The following is a 24,084-nucleotide window of genomic DNA, read 5'->3' as shown; positions in this document are numbered from 1 at the left end:
CATGTCCCACTGCATGGCATTTGCATCAACCTCTCCAGTTTCCATTGGCCTCCAAGATTGGATGTATCTAAGGCAGTGATCAAGCTCGGGCACCATCGTTTAAGGGGCAAAGGCTGGGCAGTGGGGGAGAATGAACCAGCTCATGATTGAATAGCCAACGTAGAACAGGGGGTTGAACGGCCTATTGCTGCTCCTCTGTTTTTACAATCTCTCCCCTTCCCTGATCCCTGATCCCCCCCCCCCCCCCCACCATGCATTTAGACACGTAGCTCGGTAACAGGCCTTTTCGGCCCACCAGCCCGTGACACCCAGTTGCGCCCAATTAACCCACAACCCCCCCCCACCCTGGGTTTTGAACGGTAGAGGAGTCCCCAGGGGAGGGGGGGGGGACGGGACACAGGGAGAAACTCCTTGCGGACAGCATGGTGTTCTAACCCAGGTTCCAATCTCAAGCACCCACTCCCGAGTCCCATCCTGTTGCAGGTTTGGACTCCTCCCTCTCACCAGTCCTTATTCAGACACCTGCCTGCATTTAATCTTCCCAGGGACCACCGACTTGTGTAGAAGTTGACCCTCCCATTTTTGGCCAATTCCACACATCTCCCACACAGTTATCGCAACATGGGACCATGGTTTGAATCCCACGCTGTCTTTGAGGAGTCTGCACGTTCTCCCTGTGTCTTCCCGGGTGGGGGGGGCTCCGGTTTCCTCCCACCCTCCAAAACGTACCGGGGCTGTCTGTTAATTTGGTGGCGCAGGTTCGTGGGCCCAACCACCTGCCCGCCCATCGGAGGCCCCGACGATGCAGATACTGACGGCAATCCCGACCTCCCTCATGGAAAGACATGTGATCTGATGCACAGACTTTAATTCATCATGCTTTTTGTTCTTTGTTCGTTTCAAGATCATTCGGACGTCTGCTACTGATAAGGTATTTTGGATGCTCGTGTGAATTTCAGCCCCTCCAACGCTGAGTCCACGTTCACATCAACTCCATAAATTCAACATTAGAAAATGGTCGCCAATGTGCAAAATGTACTTGAGTGAATGCAGTACTTCTGCACAACACAGCCTGAGATGCACCTGCACACAAACCAGTTTGGCCAGCGATATTCCCATAGTTCAGCCCAGCAGCCTGCGGGCGACGGGGCCCAGCCTGCGGGCGACGGGGCCCAGCCTGCGGGCGACGGGGCCCAGCCTGCGGGCGACGGGGCCCAGCCTGCGGGCGACGGGGCCCAGCCTGCGGGCGACGGGGCCCAGCCTGCGGGCGACGGGGCCCAGCCTGCGGGCGACGGGGCCCAGCCTGCGGGCGACGGGGCCCAGCCTGCGGGCGACGGGGCCCAGCCTGCGGGCGACGGGGCCCAGCCTGCGGGCGACGGGGCCCAGCCTGCGGGCGACGGGGCCCAGCCTGCGGGCGACGGGGCCCAGCCTGCGGGCGACGGGGCCCAGCCTGCGGGCGACGGGGCCCAGCCTGCGGGCGACGGGGCCCAGCCTGCGGGCGACGGGGCCCAGCCTGCGGGCGACGGGGCCCAGCCTGCGGGCGACGGGGCCCAGCCTGCGGGCGACGGGGCCCAGCCTGCGGGCGACGGGGCCCAGCCTGCGGGCGACGGGGCCCAGCCTGCGGGCGACGGGGCCCAGCCTGCGGGCGACGGGGCCCAGCCTGCGGGCGACGGGGCCCAGCCTGCGGGCGACGGGGCCCAGCCTGCGGGCGACGGGGCCCAGCCTGCGGGCGACGGGGCCCAGCCTGCGGGCGACGGGGCCCAGCCTGCGGGCGACGGGGCCCAGCCTGCGGGCGACGGGGCCCAGCCTGCGGGCGACGGGGCCCAGCCTGCGGGCGACGGGGCCCAGCCTGCGGGCGACGGGGCCCAGCCTGCGGGCGACGGGGCCCAGCCTGCGGGCGACGATGCTCGTGTTGAACTGCTGCACCACAGATCCACTTCGTTCTTGAGCGACAGAAACAAATCACCCCCTCCCCCCCACTGGCCCGGAGGAAGAACTCAGCAACCCAAGCAGCATCTGTGGGAGGAGGGGAGTTGGCCGAGGGACCGGGGCAGAACGGCCCTGTCTTGAGTGCAGAGGGAAAGGGGTAACAAAAATGTGCACAGGACCAGGGATTTGATGCGGGCCATCGGGGAGGCAGACAGGTGGGCCGTCAGTGGCAGTCTTGACAGATGCGCCCGCTCATTCACACGTGCCCACTTGCACTCTCCTACACGCAGACACTCGTGCGCACATGGGTTGTCCCTTCCCTCCTCCCTGACAAATGGAGGGTGAAGAAAGGGGAGATGAGGCATTTAGGAGACAGGTGTACAGATGGAAGGAAAACAGAGGGCAGGAGGGTTGTTCTTTTTCTGCCAGGTGACACGTGGGTGGGCACAGCATCGGGGGCTGAAGGGCCGGTGTTCTATGTGACCCAGGTGACTTTTCAGCCAAAGGTGAAGGATGACACTTCCTGAAGTAAAAATGTGAGGTTTTATTTGACGGCAGGTAGTTGTGCAGTTCCAACCCGCCGCTGGTACCCGCTGGGATTGGCCTGTCCGTGCTGGCCACCATTTCGGACCCGGTGACTCCAACCATCCCTCGTGTACACCCCAGCGCAGTGACAGGTTAGCGGAACTCTTGGGGTGGGGGGGACTCCGCTTCATCCATACTCTCACGACCTCCGCCCGCAGAGAGGGAGGATCGGGCCAGGTCTGAGAGGGAGGTGGGGAGGGTGACGATCAGCCCGCTCTGTCCATGCTGGGATCCCATCCACCCCCACCGAGCCCAGGTCCTTCCAATCATCCCCTTCTCCCCCCAAATGTATGGGGGAGGGGGGGGGGGTTGTGTTTGATAAATGTCACATCCCGACTACCCTGAGCCTAGGTCCTCCTGATCCCCCCCAGAAGGGGGGGGGGGGGGGGGGGTGGTGGTAACAATCACCCCGTCCCACCCGTGCTGGAATCCCGGCTGCCCTCAGCCCAGGTCCTCGCGAGCCTTGCCCGCCTTCCGGGGCATCTTCTTGTTGCTGGCGTCCTGCAGCTCCTTGCTCTTGTAGTAGTGTGGTGCCACCTCGAGCAGCCAGCCGCTGTCAATCTCCATCACCTGGGGCAGAGGGGTGAGACGGCGGACAGGTTACAGTGGGGCCGCAGAAGCAGCCCAAATCGCACACATGTGCATATGCGCACACACAAACAAGCTCGCACACACGCAAAGACACAAGCCCACAGGCACACATACATACAGCGGGTGTCCCTTCCCCTCCCCGATCGTTGGCTATGCAGAACAGGGCACTCCTCACCTCTACCCCATCATCTCGTTTACACCCAGGGGTCGGAGCAGAAGCCTCTGAAACGTTGTGACCACCGTGTCTGCTTCCACCCCTTGAGACAGCCCATTGAAGGCGCCCACCCCGTCCCCTCTCCCCACCCTGTAAACATGCCCTCAGGTCTCACTGCCACCTTTGCCCTGGGGAGGAGATTCCAATGGTCTCACTGCTGAGGGCTAGGAAACAAGGGTGGAGGGGGGTGAGGTGGTGGAGGCTGGGAGGGACTTCTCCCAGGACACGGGAGCAGGCACCATGGGGTAGAACAAGGTGGCTGGGCGGGCACACAATAACTAGGAGCAGGAGTCCGCCATTCGGCCCATCAAGCCCTGCTCTGCCATTCATTGAGATCATGGCTGATCTGATGATCGGCTCATCTCTACCCATCTGCCTTTTCCCCATATCCCTTAATTTCCCCACGATGTAAAAATCGACCCAACCTAGTCTTAAATATATTTACTGAGGTCGCTTCCACTGCTTCAACGGGCAGCGAATTCCACAGAATTCCCCCCCCACTCTCTGGGAAAAGCTGTTCCTCCTCATCTCCGTCCTAAGTCTACTCCCCTGGATCTTGAGGCCACGTCCTCTTGTTCTAGTCTCCCCCACCAATGGGAACAACTTACCCACCTCTATCTTATTTATGCTTTTCATAATTTTATAGTTTCTATAAGATCCCCTCACATTCTTAATCCCAGTGAGTACAGTCCCAGAATCTCTCCTCGTAGGGCAACCACTCTCATCTCTGGAATTAACCTCCTCTGCACCCAGTCCATCCTTCCTCATGTATGGAAACCAGAACTGCACGCAGTTCCCCAGATGCGGCCTCACTGGGACCTTGTACAGATGCTGCAGAACCTCCCTGCTCCTAAACTCAACCCCTCCAGCAACGAAAGCCAACGTTCCATTTGCCTTCTTGATAACCTGCTGCATCTGCAAACCCACCTTTCGCGATTCATGCACAAGCCCTCCAAGTCCTTCCGCCCATCAGCAGGCTGCAATCACTTGTCATTCCAATAATATCCTGATCTTCCATTTGCCCTTTCAAAGTGAATAACCTCCCATTTGCCAACATTGTCCTCCATCTGCCAGATCCTTGCCCACTCACTTAACCTATCCATATCCCTCGGTTGACTCTCCACGTCCAATGCACGATTTGCTTTTCCACTTGATTGAGTGTCACCAGTAAACTTAGATGCACGACACCCTGTCCCCTCTTTCAGATCCTTAATGTATACCGTGAACAGTTGTGGGCCCAGCAATGAACCCTGCATCCCAGCTCTCAGCTCTCCGTTGGTTAACCAATCCTCTATACCTGTGAATACATCACCCCCCCACCCCCCTCAACAACTCTTTATCTTCTGTCTTTTATGCAGCACCTTACTGAACACCATCTGTAAACCCAGGTAAACCCGTCCACCTGCTCCCCATCCTCATTATATCCTCAAAGAACTCCAGGAAATGGTCAGCCTGTTTGGCTGAATCCACACCACGTCTGCCCGTTTCACTCCAGAAGCCTAATTGCTTCTTCTTCAAGGATAATGTCAAGGCTTCTCCCAACTACAGATGTTAAACTGACTGATCTATGGCCTACATCTTTCTTTGAGCTGAGGCGTGTCATTCACTATCTTTCAATCCTGCCCAGAGTCTACTTTGGTAAATTATCACCGAAGCTTTGACTGTGACTTCCAGGGCGGGATTAGTTAACACCAAAGGACAGGTACGAAGTGAAGGTTTAGGGGAGACGTCAGGGGGGAAGTGTTTTTACACACAGAGTGGTGGGGGCTGGAACATTAGGGGCATTTAAGAGATTCTTGGATAGGCATGTGGGGTTTCGGGGTAGGGAGGGGTTTTTTGGTCGGAATATATGGGTCGGCACAACATCGAGGTCCTGTACTGTTCAACGTTTAACATGGTGGGTACCTGTCTCATGAATTCCTTGGTGGTGAAGACCAGTTCATGGTAGACGAGCCAACGTGGCTGCTCCTCGAACAGGCTGCTGTTCGGATGAATACACACCGACTGCTGGTGCTTCACCGTCTTGTATCCGGAACGGGTCAGATGGGCTGTGTGGTAGAAGAAGCCAGCGGTGATGGCCTAGGGAGAAGAGGGAGGGAGAACACAGCGTGAGAACACAACCCCTCCGTCCCCCAATCCGCTCCCTTCTAGTCTGTGCTGAACCATTTTCCTGCCTGGCCCCACTGACCTGCACCCAGTCCCAATCCCTCCGTACCCCACCCATCCATGTACCTGTCCAAATTCTTCTTAATTGTTAATTGTTAAAATTGAGCCCATATTCACCACCTCAGCTCATTCCACACCCCCACCACTCTCTGTGTGAAGAAGTTCCCCCTAAACTTTTCCCCTTTCACCCTTAACCCACGTCCTCTGGTTTGTATCTCACCCACCCTCAGTGGAAAGAGCCGACTTACATTTACTGTCTGTCGATCCCCCTCATAATTTAAATACCTCGATCAAATCTCCCCTCATTCTTCTACGCTCCAGGGAATAAAATCCTGATTTAACCTTTCCCTGTAACCCAGTCCCTGAAGTCCGGGCAACATCCTAGTAAATCTTTTCTGCACTCTTTCAATCTTATATCTTTCCTGTAGTTCGGTGACCAAAACTGCACACAATAGATTTGGCCTCATACAAGAACACAGCCCCTCCCCCAATCCGACCCCGACGATATACAGGTCGACCAGCTAATCCACTAGCCAATTGAACCTACTCATTGGGCAAGCTTGAACACAGACTCCCCCCAAAGATGCATGCTTAGCCCACTGCTCTATTCACACTACACCCATGATTGCATCCAGGCACAATTCTAATACGACCTACAAGTTTAACGATGACACCATAGTCGTTGCCAGAATCACAGTCACCAGTGAGGAAACGTACCGGAGGGAGAGAGATTAGCTTGTTGAGGGGTGTCACGGCAACAACGTTGCGCTCAACTTTAGCAAAACCAAGAGGATGATAGTGGACTTCAGGAGGGAGTCAAGGGAAACTGACCCAGTCCTCATCGAGGGCTCAGTAGTGGAGAGGGTCAAATACTTGAAATTCCTGGGGTCAATATCCCCAAGGATCTGTCCTGGAGCCCTCACGTTTTTTTTTCTCAATTAAATTTTTTATTTTTCACACCATAAACCACATTGACCATGATACATACATTTTCCTTTTTCAGATATATACAGTGTCATTTTCTCCCCCACCTCCTCCCATCCCACCCTCCCTACCTACCCCCCCATCCATTTAAAGTACAAAATCTAAGATACATTAAACCAGTCAAACAATGTTGTCATTCAATAAAAATAAACAAGAAATTCCACTGAATCAATTCTTTTCATTTCCTTCTCCTTTCATTAATTTAGGTGGTAAATGTCCCCGGTAGGTTTTCTCTATTGTGTTTCATGTATGGCTCCCATATTTGCTCAAATATTTCAATATCATTTCTTAAACTATATGTTATTTTTTCTAATGGAATACATTTATTCATTTCTATATACCATTGTTGTATTCTCAAATTATCTTCCAATTTCCAGGTTGACATAATACATTTTTTTTGCTACGGCTAGAGCTATCTTAACAAATCTTTTTTGTGCACCATCCAAATCAAGTCCAAATTCTTTGTTTTTTATGTTACTTAGGAGGAAGATCTCTGGGTTTTTTGGTATATTGTTTTCTGTAATTTTATTTAATATCTGGTTTAGATCTTCCCAAAATTTTTCTACTTTCTCACATGTCCAGATTGCATGAATTGTTCTTCCCATTTCTTTTTTTACAACAAAAACATCTGTCAGATACTGTTGGGTCCCATTTATTTAACTTTTGAGGTGTAATGTATAGCCTGTGTATCCAGTTATATTGTATCATACGTAACCTCGTATTTATTGTATTTCTCATCGTTCCAGAGCATAACTTCTCCCATGTTTCCTTTTTTATCTTTATATTTAAATCTTGTTCCCATTTTTGTTTAGTTTTACCATTTGTTTCCTCATTCTCCTTTTCTTGCAGTTTAATATACATATTTGTTATAAATCTTTTGATTATCACTGTATCTGTAATCACATATTCAAAGTTACTTCCCTCTGGTAACCTCAGACTGCTTCCTAATTTGTCCTTCAAGTAGGATCTCAATTGGTAATATGCCAGCACTGTATCTTGAGTTATATTGTATTTATCTTTCATTTGTTCAAAGGATAATAATCTATTTCCTGAAAAACAATTTTCTATTCTTTTGATCCCTTTTTTCTCCCATTCTCTAAAGGAAAGGTAATCTATTGTAAAAGGGAGTAACTGATTTTGCGTCATTATTAGTTTCGGTAAATTGATAATTTGTTTTATTCCTTTCTACATGAATCTTCTTCCAAATATTGAGCAGATGATGTAATACTGGAGAACTCCTACGTTGTACCAATTTTTCATCCCATTTATATAATATGTGTTCAAGTATATTTTCCCCTATTTTATCTAGTTCTCATCTAGTCCAATCTGGCTTTTCCCTTGTTTGGTAAAAATCTGATAGGTATCTTAATTGTGCGGCTCTATAATAATTTTTGAAGTTTAGCAGTTGTAAGCCTCCTTGTTTATACCATTCTGTTAATTTATCTAGTGCTATCCTCGGTTTCCCCCCTTTCCATAAAAATTTCCTTATTATTTTCTTTAACTCCTTGAAGAATTTCTCTGTCAAGTGTATTGGCAATGCCTGAAATAGGTATAATATCCTTGGGAAAATGTTCATTTTAATACAGTTTATCCTTCCTATTAGTGTTAATGGTAAATCTTTCCAATGCTCTAAATTGCTCTGTAATTTTTTCATTAGTGGATAATAATTGAGTTTATATAGATGGCCGAGATTTTTATTTATTTGTATACCTAGGTATCTTATTGCTTGCATTTGCCATCTGAATGGTGATTCCTTCTTAAATTTTGAGAAATCCACATTATTCATTGGCATTGCTTCACTTTTATTTACGTTAATCTTGTAACCCGACACTTCTCCATATTCCTTCAATTTCTTATATAATTCTTTTATTGATAGTTCTGGTTCTGTTAAGTATACTATTACATCATCCGCAAATAAACTGATTTTATATTCCTTGTCTTTTATTTTTATCCCTTTTATATTATTTTCTGTTCTTATCAATTCTGCTAGTGGTTCTATAGCTAACGCAAACAATAAGGGTGTTGATCTGCTTAAGTTAAATTGCTTTGATATATATCCATTTACTGTCAATTTCGCCAATGGCCCCTTATATAATGCTTTAATCCAATTAATATACTTCTCTGGTAAACTGAATTTTTGCAATACTTTGAATAAATAATTCCATTCTACTCTGTCAAAGGCCTTCTCTGCGTCTAAAGCAACTGCTACTGTTGGCGCTTTACTCCCTTCTACTGCATGAATTAAGTTAATAAATTTACAAATATTGTCTGTTGTGCGTCTTTTTTTATAAATCTAGTTTGGTCTCGATTTACCATTTTAGGTACATAATCTGATAATCTGTTTGCTAATAGTTTAGCTATTATCTTATAATCTGTGTTAAGTAATGATATTGGTCTATATGACACTGGTGCGAGTGGATCTTTTCCTTGCTTTGGTATTACTGTAATTATTGCTGTTTTACATGAATCTGGTAAGCTTTGTGTTTTGTCAATCTGGTTGATTACTTCCAGGAGGGGAGGAATTAATAAGTCTTTAAATGTTTTATAGAATTCTATTGGGAATCCATCCTCTCCTGGTGTTTTATTATTTGGTAGTTTTTTTATTATCTCTTGTATTTCTACTATTTCAAATGGTTCTGTTAATTTATTTTGTTCCTCTATTTGTAATTTTGGTAGTTCAATTTTAGTTAAAAATTCATCTATTTTGCCTTCTTTCCCTTCGTTTTCAGTTTGGTATAATTGTTCATAGAATTCTCTAAAGTTTTCATTGATCTCCGTTGGATTATATGTGATTTGTTTGTCTTTTTTCCTTCATGCCAATACCATTTTCTTAGCTTGTTCTGTCTTAAGCTGCCATGCTAGAATTTTGTGCGTTTTTTCCCCTAGTTCATAATATTTCTGTTTTGTCTTCATTATATTCTTCTCCACCTTATATGTTTGTAGTGTTTCATATTTTATTTTTTTACCTGCCAATTCTCTTCTTTTAGTTGTATCTTCCTTCATTGCTAATTCTTTTTCTATATTTACTATTTCCCTTTCCAACTGCTCTGTTTCCTGATTATAGTCCTTCTTCATCTTGGTTACATAACTTATTATTTGCCCTCTAATGAATGCTTTCATTGCATCCCATAGTATAAACTTATCTTTCACTGATTCCGTATTTATTTCAAAATACATTTTAATTTGTCTTTCAATGAATTCTCTAAAATCCTGCCTTTTAAGTAGCATGGAGTTTAATCTCCATCTATACTTTCTTGGAGGGATGTCCTCTAACAATATCAAGGGTGAATGGTCCGATAATATTCTAGCTTTATATTCTGTTTTTCTTACTCTATCTTGCATACGAGCTGATAACAGAAATAGGTCTATTCTTGAGTGTTTTATGTCTACCCGAATAATATGAATATTCCTTTTCCTTTGGATGTTGTTTCCTCCATATATCCAAAAGTTGCATTTCTTGCATCGATTTAATTATAAATTTGGTTACTTTGTTCTTTCTGTTAATTTTTTTCCCAGTTTTATCCATATTTGAATCCAAATTAAGGTTGAAATCCCCTCCTATTAATATATTCCCTTGCGTATCTGCTATCTTCAAAAAAATATCTTGCATAAACTTTTGATCTTCTTCGTTAGGTGAATATACATTGAGTAGATTCCAAAACTCCAAATATATCTGACATTTTATCATTACATATCTCCCTGCTGGATCTATTATTTCCTCTTCTATTTTAATTGGTACATTTTTACTGATTAATATAGCTACTCCTCTTGCTTTTGAGTTATACAACGCTGCTGTTACATGTCCTACCCAATCTCTCTTTAATTTCTTGTGCTCCAATTCAGTTAAATGTGTTTCTTGCACAAATGCTATATCAATTTTTTCTTTTTTCAGTAAATTTAGCAGTTTCTTCCTTTTAATTTGGTTATGTATTCTGTTAATATTTAAAGTCATATAGTTCAGCGTAGCCATTTCATACTTTGTTTATCTTCCCTTTCTGTTTCTCCATCATCACCTTTCCTTCTTATCCATTTCTGCTTTCTTGTTTTGAACACTTTATAAGACAACATTTCTAAAACATCAAACATTTTCCTTATTCTCCTATTTAAAACTTCTTTAACCCCATTCTCCCCTCCCCCTCCTGAGTTGCCCTTTATCCCTTGTCGGGCAACCACATCTCCCCTCTCCATTTGGATTTGCGAATTCACTCGCAAACGTCAATTGATTTTGCAGTGACCATAACTCCTCTCCACCCAGCCCCCCCCGGAAAAGATTTCAATTTTCATATGTAACAAAGGTCACTCTTTTAATTCCCTCTATTCCCTTTCCCTCCCTTATTAATTCTTGTCTATACTCTATATATTTTCCTCTAAATACGGATACATTCATGTATACACACTATATATATATATATACACACATGTACCCCTTTACACACATACATATAGTTCGTGGTCATTTTTACTCTCATTATATGTCTTCATCTCTCTGCTTGTTTTGTAGTTGTTCTGCAAATTTCCCTGCTTCCTCTTGCCCTGGAATAACTATTTTAAGTACCGCTGGGTACTTTAACATAAATTTATATCCTTTTTTCCATAAGATCGTTTTTGCTGTATTGAATTCCTTCCTCTTCTTCAGGAGTTCAAAACTTATGTCTGGATAAAAAAAAAATTTTGACCTTTGTATTCCAGTGGCCTTTTGTCTTCTCTTATTTTCTTCATTGCTTTCTCCAATATATTTTCTCTTGTTGTATATCTTAAGAATTTTACTAAAATGGATCTTGGTTTTTGCCGCGGTTGTGGTTTCGGGGCTAATGTTCTATGTGCCCTCTCTATTTCCATTTCTTCCTGTAATTCTGGTCTTCCTAGGACCCTGGGGATCCAATCTTTTATAAATTCTCTCATATTCTTGCCTTCTTCATCTTCCTTAAGGCCCACTATCTTTATATTATAGTTTTCCATTATATCTATCTTGTGAGCTAACAGCTCATGTGCCTCTAACTTTTTTTATTAGATTCTTCTAATTTCCCTTTTAAGTCCATTTCTACGATTATTTCTCGTTCTTCCAGATTTTCCACTCTTTTTCCTATCTCTGATATGACCATTTCTATTTTATTCATTTTTTCTTCTGCATTCTTAATTCTTTTTATCTCATTAAATTCTTGTAATTGCCATTCTTTCACTCATTCCATATATTCTTTAAAAAAAGATATATCCATTGTCTTGCCTTTCTCTTCTTCTTCCATTTCTTTCTGTTCTTCTTCTTCTTCCTCTGGATTGACCATCTGTTGTTTCCTTGTTTTCTTTTTACCCTCTTCTTTCTTGTTGTCGGTATTGTCTGTGTTCTGCACCTGCTGTTGTGTTGCAGGTGTCTCTCTCAGCTGTGGAGATCGACTCCGCAGCTGTTCCCCCCTCCCGTCAGTGTGTTTTTTTCATGCGCGGTTGCGCACTTTTACTCGGCTATACGAGCCATTTTTGTTGTCCCGAGCCCGGGACTTCCACTGACCTGAGGGAACAGGCTTCTCTCTCCGCGGCGGGCCTCCTCGGACAGGTAAGGCCTTCACCTTCTTCTTGCGACGTTCTTTCTTCTTCTCTTCTTCCCGTTGTTTTCGACTTTTCTCTCTTCGCTGCCATTTTCTTCTCACCTTTATTTTTACTTTGTTTTAAATTTTAATCTTGTACCTTTGTGTTTTGTGCGTTTTTTTTTAACTTTTCCGGAGAGGGCTGGAATTCCCTGACCAGCCACTACTCCATCACGTGACTCCTCGATAGCCCCCACGTTGATGCCATCACAAAGAAGGCTTGCCAGCGGCTATACGTTGTGAGGTATCTGAGGCGATTCAATATGTCACTGAAGACTCTCGTAAACTTCTACAGGTGGACCATGGAGAGCATTCTGGCCGGTGGCATCACTGCTTGGTACAGAGCTGCCAATGCACAGTACAAGAATAAACCCCAAAGGGTGGTTAACTCGGCCTGCGACATCACGGGCACCAGGCTCCACTCCATCGAGGACATCGATATGAGGCGGTGTCTTAAAAAAGCCTCTCTCCTCAAAGACCCCACCACCCAAGCCATGCCCTCTTCACTCTGATACCATCGGGGAAAAGGTCCAGGAGCCTGAAGACGGGTACCCAGCGGCATAAGAACAGCTTCTTCCCCTTCCCCCACCCCGCCATCAGATTCCCAAACAGGCAACGAACCCCAGACACAGCCTCACTTTGTCTTTTGTGAACTATTTTTATATATTCTGTAAGGTGGTTTATAGAAATGTTTGCACTGTGACACTGTCCCAAAACAACGAATTTGGGGACTTGTTCAAGACAATAGATTCTGATTCTGCTATCTCCCACTGACCCATTGTCTCACTGCATCCCACCACTGAGATGTGCTCCCTGTTCTATATACAGCTATGCACATGTTAGAGCTGATGCTTGTGGCACGAACCCCCTCTTGCCACAGCGGGAGTACCTTACGGATGAGGATGTTATCACTGGCGGACGACTTCAGCTCCACTTCGATCCTCTCCATCAAACCCTCGAGCTGCTCCCGCACGTCCTGGGCCCGGCGCATGGAGCGGAACTGGATGAAGTTCTCGTAGCACCACTGGGTTGAGTAGCCACTCTCCACCCACTGAGGGGAGGGGTGGGGGGAGGTGGATGGGAGGAGAGGGTGGGGGGGGGGAAGAAGAGAAAGGCAGGGGAGGAAAGTGAATGTGGGAACAATATCGCAGCCACTAAAACGCGGGAAGATTTTCTCTGCCCCCGAGCATAGGACGGTTTACGCTGCCCCTCAAATTCAGGAAGATCGACACCACTCCCAAAGGCAGGACAGTTTACACCTCCCTGAACACAGGACGGTTTACGCCTCCCCCTGAACGCATGCTGTTGCTCCCCCTGAACGCATGCTGGTTGACGCCACCCCCTGAATACATTACCACACAGCAATTGGTCCACCTCGCTCCTCACCTGTGTGTAGACGTTGAGCAAAACCAGATGATCGCCCCCCGGCAGGAAGAAGTTCATGCGGGCATTGTCGGCGTGCACCATCTTGTCCTTGGGGCGGTAGAAGATGGCGTTGTTCACCGACAGCATGGCCGCGATGGTCAGGATCTCTTCTGAGCACTGGTACCTGCGGGGAGTCTGGGAGTGAGCAGAAAACACACAGGGGCAACACAGTGACCGAGCCCGGGGCTGGGTCCCTAAACACAGTGACCAAGCTGGGGCTGGGTCCCTGTCCACACGGAGACAGCAGCCCTGGCAAAGTTTCCAGGAAGTTTATGGCTGGAATATTTAAAAATTGACAGCGCTGGTGCGGACACAGGGAGAGTGGAGAGTGGAGACACAGCGCTCCCTTGCAGGGTCCAACAGCTCAAGGCTACATCCTCCATTACACATCAACAATACTGTCGTGGAGAGCACCAAGTTCCTTGGAGTTCACTTAACTAGTGACTTATCATGGACGCTCAACATCTCCTCACTTGTCAGGAAGGCGCAACGGTGACTGTATTTTTTGAGAAGACTGAGTCAGGCAAGGCTACCAGCCACCATCACATCAACCTTCTACAGGAGCTCTATGGAGAATGCCCTGGCCGGTTGCATCATAGTGTGGGGACGGTTACTGCAGGGAAATGGATCGGAGGGCAATCCACAGGACCAGAAGAGGGGCAGAGAGGATCCCTGGGATCTCCCTCCCATCGACGTGATCTACGAAGATCGTTGTCTGAAGAACATGTGCAAAATCATTGACCCTTCCACCCTGCACACAGCATCTTTCAGCTGCTTCCATCGGGGAAGAGATCCAGCACAAACAGGCTAAGGAACAGCTTCTTCCCACGGGCAGTGAGGATGCTGAACGACCAAAGAAACCGCTCACACTGACCCTCCTAAACTCTCATACTCACGAAACAATATTGATTTATTTTTACGTCTATACTGCATACAAGTTGCTTGTAAATATGGGTGTGATGTCTACCTATGTGTTTTCATGGTTTGACACTGAAGTCCAGAGAACACTGTTTCATCAGGTTGTACTTGTGTAATTGGGGTTGTGGGTGAGGTCTGGGCCTGACGTCCCGCACATGTAATCCATCGCCTCTCCCTTCTCGGTTCAGTGGTTGCCGGGTGGCCGCTGTCCGGCTCGCCAGGCGGGAGGTCACTGCAAACGGCCTCTCCTACGTCACTGCGTCCGCAGCAACACCTTCTCATTGGTGTCGCCCCTCCCCCGATGGTTTTTACGATTCTAAAGGCCCAGTCTCCGCTGCTATCACCCGCTACCCCTGCCTTCCCTCCCCCATCTGCCCACCTCCTTCCGCCTTCCCTCCCCTGTCTGCCCACCGATCTACCCGCATCCGGACTGAAGGGCATTCGCTCAGATCACAGATGCGGAGGGATTTTTTCCTCCCAGAACCTGTGGGATCTGTTGCCACGGGCAGTTGTGGAGGCCAGGTCATTGGGTGTATTTAAGGCAGGTTCTTGATTAGCCAGGGCATCAAAGGTTATGTGGAGAGGGGCTGGGCAGTGGGGTTGAGTGAGGAAATGGATCAGTTCATGATTGAATGGTGGGGCAGGCCTGATGGGCTGAATGGCCTATTTCTGCTCCTGTGTCTTAGGGATCCACCAATCGCTTGCTGCCGCCTCATTCACAAGAGATGGAAGCCTAATTAGGCCATTTGGCCCATTGAGTCTGCTCTCCTACTGGAATCATGGCTGATGTAAATTTTCCTCTTAGCCCCACTCATCCCCTTAACCCTCGATGACCTCCCCTAACCCACATGCCCCGCGGCCGAGGGCTACTCACTTCTCAGAAGCCAGGATCATCTTGGACAACATCGGATCCACAGGGAGCTCCGCCATTCTCCGGCCCAGCTGGAAAGGATGGCGGCGAGGTTAGGGAGGCGAGAACGCAGGCCCGTGCCCCAAGCCTCCCCCCCCACCCCTGGTCCCAAGGGCAAATACACGAGCTCAAGACGGTAAAACTTCCAGGTTCAAGGATGTTCTCTCCCACTTTTATCAGGCTCTTGAGTGGACCCCAGAGAGGAGGAGGTAGTGGATCGGGGTGGGGCGGCAGAGGATGGCAGCGAAGTGGGGGGACTGCAGAGGGGTGGAGGTGTGTAAGGACGTACAGAGATGGCAGTGACCCACGCATACCATCTGGGTCAGGGGTCCCACTGAAAGCACCCCCTCACCCCCCTAACCCCATGCCCCACCTTGGTGAGCTCCCCGAGGTGATTGAGAGCTCCCAGCGCGTATAGCTGCTCCAAGGCCAACACCAGCGTCTCGTGGGGTGGAGGGTCCATGAAATCGAAGTGGATCAGGTCATTGATGCCTTCACAACAGAGGAAAAGCATTACATGGGAGCAGGAGAGGGCTTGAAAAAGAGGCAACAGCAAGAGAGGGTGCAAGACGTGAGCCCTCTCTGCCAGACGCAAGTGAAACGCAAGCTCCCTCCACCAGACGCGAGTGAAATGCAGGCGAAACGCGATCCCACTCCGCCAGACGCGGGTGAGACACGAACTCCCTCTGTCAGACGCAAGTGAAACACGAGCCCCTTCTGCTAGACATGAGTGAAACGCGAACCACCTCCGTCAGACACGGATGAGACGTGAGCTCCCTCCGTCAAGACGATGGCAAAATGCGAGCTCCCTCCATCAGATGCAGGCGAAACGTGAGGTCCTTTTCCTTACCCAGACTCTTCAGCAGCAGCACCACATTGCCCAGGTTTGTCCGCTGTATCTCCGGCACCGACGTCTCCTCCATCTCATGTTTGAAGGCCCAGGCTGTGTACAGACGGAAACACTTCCCCGCTGCCACCCGCCCAGCCCTTCCAGCTCGCTGATTGGCCGAGGCCTGCACATGGGAAGGAGGCAAAAGGGACAAGGGTTAAATGTGGCTGCAGTGCCATTCTACTTGTGGACATGAGCTCCCTGATATGGTTGGAAATGGTCTCAACTGGGGGGATACCAGGACTGTGGGCTGCAATGGTGAATGGCACATCAGGATCTCTGCTGCCTGCTCTCGTTCTCCCTCCACACTTCCTTCACCTCCCCACCCCTCCTTCCCGATTCTCCTTCCTGCCTCCCCCTTACCTCCTCTCTCCCTCTCCCCATCTCACTTCCCTCTCCCTCCCTCTCCCCATTCTCTCCCCCTCTCCCCATTCTCTCCCCCTCTCCCCATTCTCTCCCCCTCTCCCCATTCTCTCCCCTCTCCCCATTCTCTCCCCCTCTCCCCCCACTCTCCCCCTCTCCCCCCACTCTCCCCCTCTCCCCCCACTCTCCCCCTCTCCCCCCACTCTCCCCCTCTCCCCCCACTCTCCCCCTTTCCCCCCACTCTCCCCCTTTCCCCCCACTCTCCCCCTTTCCCCCCACTCTCCCCCTTTCCCCCCACTCTCCCCCTTTCCCCCCACTCTCCCCCTTTCCCCCCACTCTCCCCCTTTCCCCCCACTCTCCCCCTTTCCCCCCACTCTCCCCCTTTCCCCCCACTCTCCCCCTTTCCCCCCACTCTCCCCTTTCCCCCCACTCTCCCCTTTCCCCCCACTCTCCCCTTTCCCCCCACTCTCCCCCTTTCCCCCCACTCTCCCCCTTTCCCCCCTCTCTCCCCCTTTCCCCCCCTCTCTCCCCCTTTCCCCCCTCTCTCCCCCTTTCCCCCCTCTCTCCCCCTTTCCCCCTCTCTCCCCCTTTCCCCCTCTCTCCCCTTTCCCCCTCTCTCCCCTTTCCCCCTCTCTCCCCTTTCCCCCTCTCTCCCCTTTCCCCCTCTCTCCCCTTTCCCCCTCTCTCCCCTCCCCTCTCTCTCCCCCACCCCCATCCCCCTCTCTCTCCCCCATCCCCCCTCTCTCTCCCCCCTCCCCCCTCTCTCTCCCCCCTCCCCCCTCACTCTCCCCCCTCCCCCACTCTCTCTCTCCCCCCCCCTCCCCCTTCTCCCTCTCTCTCCCCCCTCCATCACTATGGACGCCCTTTGATTTAAGGGGAACATTTGAGGGAAGTGCTTCATACAGAGGGGGTGCTGAGTGTGGGACAAGCTGGCAGCAGGTGGGCGGGGGGGGAGGGAAGTGGAGGCGCAATGTCAACATGTAAGAGAACATTGGACAGGTACATGGATGGGAGGGGTATGGATGGTGATGGACTGGGTGTAGGTCAGTGGGACCAAGCCGAAAAATAGTTCAATATAGGCTAGAAGGGCCAAAGGGCCCGTTTCTCTGGGTGAACATCAATGGAAGTGAAAGGTGTTACATCAATGCAAGTGTTTTTGTATCGAGGTGATTGGAGGTTTGCAGAGCACTGGGTCCCACCCTCTGACACATCCCCAGCACTCACTCTGGAGCAGGGAGTGACGATCAGGGACTCCATTCCTGTCCGCGCGTTGTAGCTCTTCTGCTTGCAGAAGCCGGGGTCTATCACATAGATGATGCCGTCAATTGTCAGTGAGGTCTCCGCAATGTTGGTGGCCACAACGACCTACAGGAGGGGAGGGGAAGGTGCAAGTCAATCAGGCAGAGGTCGCTCTAGGCCGCAGCACCAGAGGGGAGGGGTGGGGGGGCGCACCCGGAGGAAACCTCACCTAGTGGAGCCACTGCCTCCCAGCACCAAGGACATGGGTTTGATCCCCCACCCTCCGGCGCTGTCTGTGTGGAGTCTGCACGTTCTCCCTGCGGGTAAGTGGATCCGTTACTTCCCAGAACCAGAGACCCAGGTTCGATTCCCACCCCCCCCCCCACCACTGCCGCTGTGTGTGTGGTGTCTGCATGCTCTCTCTGCAGGTAAGTGGAGTCGTTGCCTCCCAGCCCTAGGGACTGTTCAATCACCACCACAGATGCTGCCCATGTGGAGTTTGCATGTTCTCCAAGTGGCAGGGTGGTACCTCCCTCTCCCCTTTACTGGCCTGTGTTTGGACAACAGCCCTCTAACCCAACCATTCTCAATCATTTCTTGACCATGGCCACCAGCCCTGGTTGGAACTGGCTGCTCTGAACCAATGCAGCCATCAACCCCATCTGCAGCAACCCCTCACCTTCCGGGCACCAGGAGGGGTGGGCTCGAAGATCTTCGCCTGCATGTCCGAGGGCAGGTTGGCGTAGATGGGGAGCACCAGCAGCTCCGCGATCTTGGAGCCCAGCCGGCGACACCTGTCCTGCAACATCTCGCAGGTGGTCTCGATCTCCTCCTGTGGGTGAGTGGGGCAGTTAAACCATCCAGAGCCCAGCAAAGAACAGTCAGACCACCCCCACCCCCCCGAGATGAGCAGTCAGATCACTCACCCCTCCCCAGGGACGAGCAGACACCCCACAACCCCAAGGATGAGCAGTCAGACCCCCAACCCCAGGGACAAACAGACAGACCCCCACCCCTCCCATGGATGAGCAGTAAGACACCCCACCCCCAGGGTCGCGCAGTCAGACTCCCCCTCTACCCCCATCTTGGCCTACTCCTGTTCCTACTTCCTATGTTCCATCCGGTGCTCCCGTTGTGGTCTCCTCTGCATTGGACTGGAGAAGGGAAGGGGAGACACAGATTGGGAGATCACTTCATTGAGCATGTCAGCTCTGTCCAATGCATGAGCATGGATCTCCTAGTGGCCGCCCATTTCAGTTTCCCGTCCCATTCCTTTGCCGACGTGTTTGTCCACGTACGGCCGGACTGAGACCACGCAATTTGAAGAAACGACACCTCATCTTCCATCTGGGCCCCCTCCACCATGAGACCCTAGTAGAGGAGTTAATTGGATAAGGAGAGAGGTGTGTGAAGGGAGACAAGGAAAAGGGAGGGAGGCAGAAATGAGGGAAGGGGACGGTGGAAGAAGTTGGGAGGGTGTTGGGTAACAACAGCCAGGGATGTCAATGTTAATGCCGTCCAGTTGGAGGGTGTCCAGTCAGAAGATGAGGTGTTGTTCTTCCAATTTGCGGATGGTCTCAGTCTGGCCGTGCATGAGATCATGGACAGACATGTCGGCGTGGGAATGGGACGGGAAATTGTAATGGGTGACCACTGGGAGGTCTAGGCTATCACAGCGGACAGAGTCGAGGAGCTTCACAAAGCGATCTCCCAGTCTGCGTCCAGTCTCTCTGATGTGGAGGGGACCCCACCAGGAGCACCGGATGCAGTCGACGGCCCCTGCAGATTCGCAAGTGTTGATGAACGCCGGGGATCACAGACCCTCAACCACGTCCCCCCGTTGAGGATGAAGACCACGGCGGGGACAACAGAGCTGGGCTGGGCCCAGAGGGTGAGAGACTGGCCAGGACCGGGGTCCACTTGGAAGGGGGGGGGGGGGGGGGGGTGGAATCCAGGTCTCCCGGATGGACAGCCGCTCATCACCAACCCCAGACACACCCACCTGGCCGGTGAGGAAGACCAGAATGTCACCTGGCGGCTGGGTTACATGGATCTGCAGGACAGACACCACGCAGGCTTCCAGGTAGTCTGCCTCTGGGGCCTGCGGGGAGAACAGAGGTCCTGTCAGTAGGCGCAGGAATTGGCCAGGCTGTGTGCAATCTTCCTGCCTACTGCCCGAGCTGACCTGCCTGTGTAGCACACAGAACCAAGCCGTTTGCTGCACCTGGGGATGGGTGCCAACCAGGCGTGGTCCCGAGTGGGCTGCTCTCAGCCCTGACCCCCGACCAACCCACCCTTAGACCCCCACCCATCCTGAGACCCATGCCCCCTGTCAGTTCACACTGACTGCACTCCTCACACCCTCATTCAGCCCACCCTGACACCCCCGTCTATCCTGAGATGCACGCTCTCTCTGGCCAGTTCACCCTGACACCGCCCTCCCCACGCCCTCTTTCAGCCCATTCTGAGAACCCTGCCCTCCCGGCCAGCCAACCTTGGTGTAGTAAATGTCGACGGGGAAGCGGCGGCCAGGGATGCGGAAGATGGGGGCGTCGTCGAAGAAGGTGGAGAACTTCTCGGTGTCCAGCGTGGCGCTGGCGATCAGCACCTTGAGGTCTGGCCGGAAACGTGAGATGTCTTTGATCAGCCCGAAGAGGATGTCAGTGTGCAGGGTGCGTTCGTGTGCCTCATCGATGATCACCACGCTGGGGAGGGGGGAAAGGTGGTCAGCGTGGGATGCGTAGTCGGGTCACATGGCCAGGGGAATGTTGTCACTGCAGTCAGACCAGGGCTGCGGAACCAAATGGTGCCACCCGGTATCCCCATCACAGAGCCAGGTTCGGATCCGACGCTGTCTGTAAAGAGTTTGCATGCTCACCCTGTGGATTTTCCTCCGGGATCCTTTCCACGTTCCAAAGACATACGGGGTTCATAGGTTAAATGGGTGCATATGAGTGGCTCGAGGGTCGGAATGGACGTCACGGGTTCGTGTGGCAGTTATAGCGCTAGCAACCGTGATTCTAATCCCGTGCTGTCTGTAAGGAGTTTGTTCGTTCTCCCCAGGTCTGAGTCGCCTCCTTCCAAAATGTACTGGGGTTGTAGGTTAATTGGGAGGCACGGACCGTTACTGTGCACTGTACCCACCATCCCTTCACCCCCACGAGAAAATCAATCTGCCAAAGGGACAGGAGCCCACTCGCAGGGAGAACATGCAGACTCCACACAGATAGCAGCAGAAATCAGAATCTGACCACGCCCGGGCTGCGTCACCACGGGCCAGCAAGGAGATTCGCACGCGCTGCCTGTTGCTCGGCTTGGGTGCAGGTACGGATCCTGTGAGATCCGAGCACAACCCCCATCCACGGGCCCCTCTGAGCTGCACCGGTTTGGTCAGCAACCCCGGGCCCCTCTGAGCTGCACTGGTTTGGTCAGCAGCCCAGCTGATGGGTGGAATCTGTCAGGAACGTGGGAAGGGTACAAAACAACCAGGGATTAACACAGTGACGGCCAGCACGGACTCGGTGCTGCAGGCCTCAACGAGCCCCAGGTGTCAGTGCTGAGGGCTGTTCTCGTACCTGTATCCCGCCAGGTCTGGCTCCGTCAAAAACTCGCGCAGCAGCATCCCGTCAGTCATGTATTTCAGCACCGTGCGCTCCGACGTGCAATCCTCGAAGCGGATGCTGTAGCCCACCTGGGGAGTGGACACAGCAATCAGGGAGAGCCCCTCTAACCCACAGGCCCATCAACCCCCACCCTGCAGAACCGCCCCCCCTCCACCCCAAGGACCAACCCCCTTCACCCCAAGGACCCTCCCACCACTCGCATGTCACTGGGCTGGAAAAGATGCTGATATTGACCAAGGTTCCTCCCACCAACACCTTGCTCCCACCTTCTCTCTCACCCCCACCTTGTCCCCACCCCAATCTCCCACCATCACTCTCGCCCCCCACCCCCTCAATCTCACCCCTCCCCCCACCCAGGACAGGCTGGGGCTAATCACCTGGTTCCCCAGCTTCACTCCGATCTCAGTCGCCACCCTAGAGGCCACACTCATGGCCGCCACTCGCCGAGGCTGCGTGCACCCGATCTTCTTCCCATTGGCCGTGTATCCCTGTGGAGAGAGGGAGGGCGCGTGAAGAGAAGCACAGTTCCAACCCAACAGGGAACCACCTCCAGCTCAGTGGCTCTCCTCCGACCCCACCCCCCTCGGGACTCGTTACAGTTCGGTTACGGTTCAGGATCGAACCCCCAGGGCCCATTATAGTTGGGGGTCCAACCATTACAGTCCAGGATGGGCTCCCCCCACCTCCCATGGCACTGCAGACCAGGCTGCAGGGTGAAGCCCCAGAGCCGGAGATGTGAGACTGACCTCTTCGTACAGGTACTGCGGGATCTGGGTGGTCTTGCCAGACCCGGTCTCACCCTCGATGATGAGAATCTGGTGCTCGGCGATAGCCGCGAGTAGGTCGGCCCGGTACGGGTAGACGGGGAGGCTCCTCCTCACCTCCTCGAGCGACGCCTTCTGTTTCTGTGCCTCCGACACCACGGATGTTTCGTCCTGGGGAGGTAAGGTGGTGAGGAACGTACAGGTGGAACAACACCGATTCCCCAACCCAGGCTTTCTTATGGAGAAGCCACCCAAGAAGGGCAGTGGGGGCAGCGCAGTTGACGTCATCTACAGAAACTTCAGCAAGACCCTGGACGAGGACTCGCTCTGGTCCAATCGCACGTGACTCATGGGGGAGGGGATCAGTTGGTTTGACTGTAGGAGATGGAAGGCTGGAATTTAGATTGGAGATCTGTGACCAGCAGGGATCATCTTTGTCAACATCTGACTTACTACGGTTAGTCAGTCTACAGATAACACCAGAATTGGAGGAACAGAGTTCACGTCAGGATCGAGGTGAACTGGGAGAGGGGCGGGGTCAAGGTCGCTGCGGAGGTTGTTGGGGTAGATAAGAAGGCTTATGGTATTCTGGGGGATTGAATCGAGAGGTTATTTTGGTGAGGTCACACTCAGAGGATTGTGTTCAGTTAAAGGGAAGATGTGGAAGCTGTGGAGAAGGGGCAGAGGAGATTCACTAGGATGTTGGGAAATAAGTCTACGAGGCGAGGCCAGGCGTCAGTAGAGGTGGGGGGGGGCTGGTGTTGTGCACTAATTTGTAAAGTGGAATGTTCTCCCTGTGATGCTGCCACAAAACAACGAATTTTGTGACTTGTTCTTGACAATAAATTCTGATTCTCTGGAGTAAAGAAGGATGAGAGGTAACTTAGAGGCCTACAAGATTCTGAGAGGTGTACATAGGGATAGGGCAGATGGCCAGCACCTACTCCCCAGGGCGGGATCAGCGAACACCAGAGGACGTCTGTACAAAGTGAAGGGAGGGAAGTTCGGGGAAGACGTCGGGGGGGGGGGGGGGGGGAATTGTTTGTGCACACACAGAGTTATAGGGGCCTGGAAAGCCTTGCCAGGGGATGATGGGGGAGACTGGAACATTAGGGCATTTAAGAGACTCAGGCAGGCACGTGGATGGAAGAAAAATAGAGGGTTACAAATGCAAGGTCGGGAAGGGTTAGATTGATCAGCAGGTTTATATTGGTCAGCACAACCTCGTGAGCTGAAGATCCTGTCCTGTGATGGAATGTTCTATGCTCGAAGTGCACTTTGGGAGGTTAAACAGTGAACAGTTCAGGCCCGGGCAGTGATGTAAGAACAAGGAGACTTGGGGGTACAGGTTCACCTGCTGTTAAATTGGGCGGCGTGGTTAGAGCAAAGCACTGACAGCGCCTGCGAATCAGGGCCAGGGTTCGAATCCCGCGCTATCTGTAAGGAGCTTATACCCTCTCCCCATGTCTATGTGGGTTTTCCCCAGGGGTGGGGGGGGCCTCCGGTTTCTGCCCACCATTCAAAAACGTACTGGGGGATGTAATTGGGCGGCACGGGAGCCTGAAGGGCCTGTAACCGTGCTGTACATCAAAATATAAAATTGGAAATGAGCACGTCAAAATTAAATTCTTTAATTTGGTGAGTGAACACAGCCATGAATTGAGTGAAGCCTTTTCTGTTTTAAATGCAACTCTGCAGGAGCATAAAAGGCAAACGATTTCCGTGAGGATAAATTCCAAACCAAAATAGAGTAAAACCTCTGGGGATTGGTAGATGCCGGATAAATGAATTTTCTGGTTGCTTGAGATTGTGCGCTGTGATTGGCGAACTAATAGCGAGGCACGCCAATTTTAACCTTCCGTATCTTTTACCGATTTATTTGCCGGCTGCTTAAATTCTGGATAA

General features: G+C 51.3%; 2 protein-coding genes across 2 annotated transcripts in view; one reads left to right on the top strand and one right to left on the bottom strand.

Annotated features, from left to right (window-relative positions):
* rps5 (ribosomal protein S5) overlaps window positions 1-24,084 on the top strand; it is a 335,501-nt gene that overhangs the window by 219,792 nt on the left and 91,625 nt on the right. The window lies entirely within an intron of this gene.
* The window catches only part of dhx16 (DEAH (Asp-Glu-Ala-His) box polypeptide 16), a 30,153-nt gene continuing 8,522 nt past the window's right edge, over window positions 2,454-24,084 (bottom strand). The window contains 14 exon segments of the mRNA XM_069919337.1: window positions 2,454-3,084; window positions 5,225-5,398; window positions 12,938-13,099; window positions 13,435-13,597; window positions 15,266-15,333; window positions 15,675-15,793; window positions 16,152-16,314; window positions 17,778-17,918; window positions 18,472-18,624; window positions 19,795-19,893; window positions 20,287-20,497; window positions 21,368-21,483; window positions 21,793-21,903; window positions 22,162-22,350. Of these exon segments, the coding sequence (XP_069775438.1) occupies window positions 2,956-3,084; window positions 5,225-5,398; window positions 12,938-13,099; window positions 13,435-13,597; window positions 15,266-15,333; window positions 15,675-15,793; window positions 16,152-16,314; window positions 17,778-17,918; window positions 18,472-18,624; window positions 19,795-19,893; window positions 20,287-20,497; window positions 21,368-21,483; window positions 21,793-21,903; window positions 22,162-22,350 (1,998 nt within the window). The 3' untranslated portion in view covers window positions 2,454-2,955.

Source organism: Narcine bancroftii, chromosome 2, assembly GCF_036971445.1.
Source record: "Narcine bancroftii isolate sNarBan1 chromosome 2, sNarBan1.hap1, whole genome shotgun sequence".
Classification (NCBI taxonomy): Eukaryota; Metazoa; Chordata; class Chondrichthyes; order Torpediniformes; family Narcinidae; genus Narcine; species Narcine bancroftii.
The sequence above is the reverse complement of the archived record's forward strand: the minus strand, read 5'-3'. Positions and strand labels throughout refer to the sequence as shown.